This window comes from Passer montanus, unplaced genomic scaffold (genome assembly GCF_014805655.1).
Source record: "Passer montanus isolate IOZ18808 unplaced genomic scaffold, ASM1480565v1 scaffold322, whole genome shotgun sequence".
In the NCBI taxonomy this organism is placed as follows: Eukaryota; Metazoa; Chordata; class Aves; order Passeriformes; family Passeridae; genus Passer; species Passer montanus.
This window is the reverse complement of record NW_024367953.1, coordinates 56,123-60,966: the sequence shown is the minus strand read 5'-3', so window position 1 is coordinate 60,966 and position 4,844 is coordinate 56,123. Positions and strand designations below refer to the sequence as shown.

General features: G+C 61.3%; 1 protein-coding gene across 1 annotated transcript; it reads right to left on the bottom strand.

The window, feature by feature from the left end:
• Positions 1-203: 203 nt before the first annotated feature.
• LOC120505095 (proto-oncogene vav-like) lies at positions 204-3,045 on the bottom strand. The gene is made up of 4 exons (XM_039715319.1): positions 1,639-3,045; positions 1,330-1,446; positions 1,181-1,239; positions 204-301 (listed from the first exon to the last, which is right to left on the bottom strand). Exons 1-4 carry the CDS (start codon positions 1,840-1,842, stop codon positions 232-234), a joined length of 450 nt encoding a protein of 149 aa, XP_039571253.1. The 5' UTR covers positions 1,843-3,045; the 3' UTR covers positions 204-231.
• Positions 3,046-4,844: the final 1,799 nt, after the last annotated feature.

The window sequence follows — 4,844 nt, the reverse complement described above, 5'->3', positions numbered from 1 at the left end:
GGACTGGACAATGGGACTGGACAATGGGAATGGACAATGGGACTGGACACTGGGACTGGACAATGGGACTGGACACCAGGACTGGACACCAGGACTGGACATCGGGACTGGACAATGGGACTGGACACCACTGACCCTTGGGGAACTGGACACCAGGGACTGGACACCACTGACCCTTGGGGATTAGACACTGGGACTGGACGGCCCCCAGTAGCCCCCAGTGGCCCCCACTCACTCGATGAGGTCGGAGAGGCCGCTGTAAATGTCATCGTCCCCAACGCTGTCCTCGGACGGGAATGGCCTGGGGGGACACGGCCGGACACGGCTGACCCTCGGGGAACTGGACACTGGGACTGGACACCAGGACTGGACATCGGGACTGGACAATGGGACTGGACACCACTGACCCTTGGGGAACTGGACACCAGGGACTGGACACCACTGACCCTTGGGGATTAGACACTGGGACTGGACACTGGGACTGGACACCGGGACTGGACACTGGGACTGGATACCAGGACTGGACACCTCTGACCCTCAGGGAACTGGGCACTGGGACTGGACACTGGGACTGGATACGGCTGACCCTCGGGGAACTGGACACTGGGACTGGACACCGCTGACCCTCAGGGAACTGGACACTGGGACTGGATACGGCTGACCCTCGGGGAACTGGACACTGGGACTGGACACCGGGACTGGACAGTGGGACTGGAAACCGGGACTGGACACTGGATTGGACACCAGGTCTGGACACTGGGACTGGACACTGGGACTGGACACCAGGACTGGACACTGGGACTGGCTACTGGGACTGGACAGCAGTGACCCTTGGGGACTGGACACTGGGACTGGATACTGGGACTGGACACCAGGACTGGACACCAGAGACTGGACACTGCTGACCCTTGGGGACTGGACACTGGGGACTGGACACCAGGGACTGGACACCAGGACTGGACACTGGGACTGGACACCACTGACCCTCAGGGACTGGACACCAGAGACTGGATGCCACTGACCCTTGGGGACTGGACACTGGGGACTGGATGCCACTGACCCTCAGGGACTGGACACCATTGACCCTTGGGGACTGGACATCAGGGACTGGACACCATTGACCCTCAGGGACTGGACACCTGGACCCCGAGGGATGGACACCTGAGCCCTGTCCACTCACGTGAATCCTTTGCTCTGCGCAATGGGGGTCCAGGAGAGCGTTGAGAGCGTCTCGATCACCTGGGGACACAGAGGTGACATCGGGGGCATGAGGGGTGACCCGGACCCCTGGGGCCCACCCCCCCTGGACAGCTGGACCCCTGACCCCACCTTGCCGAAGTCCTGGACATCGAAGAGGTCGAAGGCGCCGAAGAGCCGGTGCTTGGGGAGCCCGAATTTGTCAGCGCAGGCGGTCAGGAAGGTGCGGATGTTCCTCAGGCACAGGAACTGTGGTGGCACCAGTGTCACCAGTGTCACCAGTGCCACCATCACCAGTGTCACCCCTGTCATCACTGCCACCCCCCGTTGTCACCATCAAAATCAGCGCCTTTGTCTCTCCATGGTTGTGATCCTGGGGCCATTGTCACACCCCTGTGCCCCTCCCTGGCCCAGCCCCACTGTCCCCACCTCGGGTCTCACCTGTGACATCTGTGGCCGGGGACAGATGTCCCGGGGCGGCACGGCGCGGGGCAGGAGGGCGTTGAGCAGGTGGCACAGCAGGACGCCGTCGCGCAGCGCCTGCGCCAGGTCCCACACCTGTCCCCCGGGGCTGCTGGCCCGGTGTCCCGCCGGCAGCACGCGCGCGGCCACCAGCCAGTGGGCACACTGCCGCCACACCTCCATGGGGACGAGAGGGTGGAGGTGGCTCCTGGGGGGGTGGACTTCAGAGGAGGTGGGTCCTGGTGGGGTGGACTTCAGTGGAGGTGGGTCCTGGTGGGGTGAATTTCTGGGGATTTGGGTCCTGGTGGGGTGAATTTCTGGAGAGGTGGGTCCTGGTGGGATGATGTCAATGGAGCTGGGTCCTGGTGGGATGGATTTCTGTGGGAGTAGGTCCTGGTGGGATGAATTTCTGGGGAGTGGGTCTTGCTGGGATGAATTTCTGTAGAGTTTGGTCCTGGTGGGATGAACTTCTGGGGATTTGGGTCCTGGTGGGGTGAATTTCTGGGGAGGTGGGTCCTGGTGGGGTGATGTCAATGGAGCTGGGTCCTGGCAGGATGAATTTCTGTGGAGGTGGCTCCTGGTGGGATGAAGTTCATGGGACTTGGGCCTGGCAGGATGAATTTCTGTGGAGGTGGCTCCTGGTAGGGTGGATGTCAATGGATCTGGGTCCTGGCAGGATGAATTTCTGTGGAGTTCGGTCCTGGTGGGATGAAGTTCTGGGGAGTTGGGTCCTGGCAGGATGAATTTCTGTGGAATTTGGTGCTGCTGGGATGAATTTCTGGGGAGCTGGGTCCTGGTGGGATGAATTTCTGGGGAGTTTAGTCCTGGCAGGATGAATTTCTGTGGAGTTTGGTCCTGGTGGGATGGATGTCAATGGAGCTGGGTCCTGGCAGGATGAACTTCTGGGAAGGAGCCAATGGAGGTGGGTCCTGGTGGGATGAATTTAAATGGAGCAACTGGAGGAGGTGGGTCCTGGCAGGGTGAATTTCAATGGAGGTGGGTCCTGGCAGGATGAACTTCAGTGGAGTTGGGTCGTGGTGGGATCTACTTCAGTGGAGGAGCTGGTGGAGATTGGTCCTGGCGGGATGAACTTTTTGGAGGTGGGTCCTGGTGGGGTGAACTTCAGTGGAGGTGGGTCCTGGCAGGATGAATTTCTGGGGAGGAGCCGATGGAAGAGGGTCCAATCATCAACTTCTGGCCAGGAGCTGATGGAGATGGGATCCCGGTGGAGATGAGATCCCAGTGGAGATGAGATCCCAATGGATGTGAGATCCTGATGGAGGTGAGATCCCTGTGGAGATGAGATCCCAGTGGAGGTGAGATCCTGGTGAAGATGAGATCCCAGTTGAGATGGGATCCTGGTGGAGATGAGATCCTGATGGATGTGAGATCCCAGTGGAGATGAGATCCTGATGGATGTGAGATCTTGATGGAGATGAGATCCTGGTGGAGATGAGATCCCAGTTGAGATGAGATCCCAATGGAGATGAGATCCCAGTGGAGATGAGATCCCAATGGAGGTGAGATCCCAATGGAGGTGAGATCCTGGTGAAGATGAGATCCCAGTTGAGATGGGATCCTGGTGGAGATGAGATCCCGGTGGAGATGGGATCCGTGTCACCGCTCCTGCCCAGAGCAGCACCAGGTGAGGCCCCGCCTTGTGTGGCCTTGGCAGGACCACATCCAGCAAGGAGCTGCTGGATGACCCCTGGATGACCACTGGATGACCACTGGATGACCACTGGACAACCACTGGCTGACCCCTGGACAAATCTCAGCACCCCCAAACGCTTCTGGGGCACCTCCCACGGCGCAGGAGGTCCCTTCCCCCCAGGAAAGGGAGGAACCGGAGGCGCTGGGGCCCTGTGGGGCCACCACCGGTGACAAGTGACAAATGTCGGTCCCCGTCCCACCGCCGCGTCCGGACGATCCCGGTGGGCTCCTCCTGCTTCCCCCACGGCTGGAGAAGGTCCGGTGGCCTGGTGGGCCCCCTGGCGTGGTCAGCGCTGGTGGCCCGGCCTGGAGGGTGGCGGGAGTGTCACACGCCCGCGCCCCGGAGGTGACACAGGGGACGACGGAGGTGGCGCGCCTGCGCCCCGGAGGTGCCGCGGGGGACAACGGGAACTGGGCCCGGGGTGGTGGCTCCTGGGTGGCTTCCTGTCACGGCGGTGGCACCAGGGAGGAGCTGCCACCACGGCGGTGGTGGCGACAAGGGGACAATCGGGGGACAAGGGACACGAGGGGGGATCTGCGCTTCTGGGGCATGGAGATGGGACAAGGTCACAGGAGGGGTCCAGGTGGGCTGGACATGGTGGCCCAGGGGGTCCAGGTGGGCTGGACATGGTGGTCCAGGGGGTCCAGGAGGGGGTCCAGGTGGGCTGGACATGATGGCCCAGGGGATCCAGGTGGCCCAAAGGGTCCAGGAAGGATCAAGGTGGCCTGGACATGGTGACCCAAGGGGTGCAGGCGTTCTGGACATGGTGGCCCAGGTGGCCCAGGGGGTCCAGGTGACTTGGATATGGTGGCCCAGGGGGTGCAGGAGGGTGTCCAGGACCTTTCAGGGGTCTCAGGATGTTCAGATCCAACCAGGAGGTGTGCAGATTCAGGTGTCCAGGTCCTACCAAAGTTCCAGAAGATGACCCAGGACCTTTCAGGGGTCTCAGGATGGACCCAGATGTCCAGGCCCAGGAGGTGACCCAGTCGTCCAGGTCCTACCAGGGGTCCTGGAGGTGACCCAGGTTGTTTGAGGGGTTTCAGGCTGAACCCGTGTGCAGCTCCTACCAAAGGTTCTGGAGGTGACCCAGGTCCTTTCAGGGGTCACCAGAGGGACCCAGGTCCAGGTGATTTCAATTGTCCAGCTCCTACCACAGCTCCAGGAGGTGACCCAGGTCCTTTCAGGAGTCTCAGGATGGACCCAGATGTCCAGGCTCAGGAGGTGACCCAATTGTCCAGGTCCCACCAGAGGTTCTGGAGGTGGCCCAGGTCCTGTCAGGGGTCACCCAGCTGTCCAGATCCAGGTGTCCAGGTCCTACCAAAGTTCCAGGAGGTAACCCAGGACCTTTCAGGGGTCTCAGGATGGACCCAGGTGTCCAGGTCCAGGTGGACCCCAAGCGTCCAGATCCTACCAGAGGTACAGGAGGTCACCCAGGACCCATCAGGGTCACCCAGGTGTGCAGATTCAGGTG

Excerpts from the sequence above, each read along its gene's own strand:
- LOC120505095 (XM_039715319.1), bottom strand. The coding sequence starts at position 1,842 with ATGGAGGTGTGGCGGCAGTGTGCCCACTGGCTGGTGGCCGCGCGCGTG. Across the intron at positions 1,447-1,638 it reads CCCGGCCACAGATGTCACAG|TTCCTGTGCCTGAGGAACAT; the intron begins GTGAGACCCGAG and ends GTGCCACCACAG. Across the intron at positions 302-1,180 it reads GCGCAGAGCAAAGGATTCAC|GCCATTCCCGTCCGAGGACA; the intron begins GTGAGTGGACAG and ends GTGTCCCCCCAG.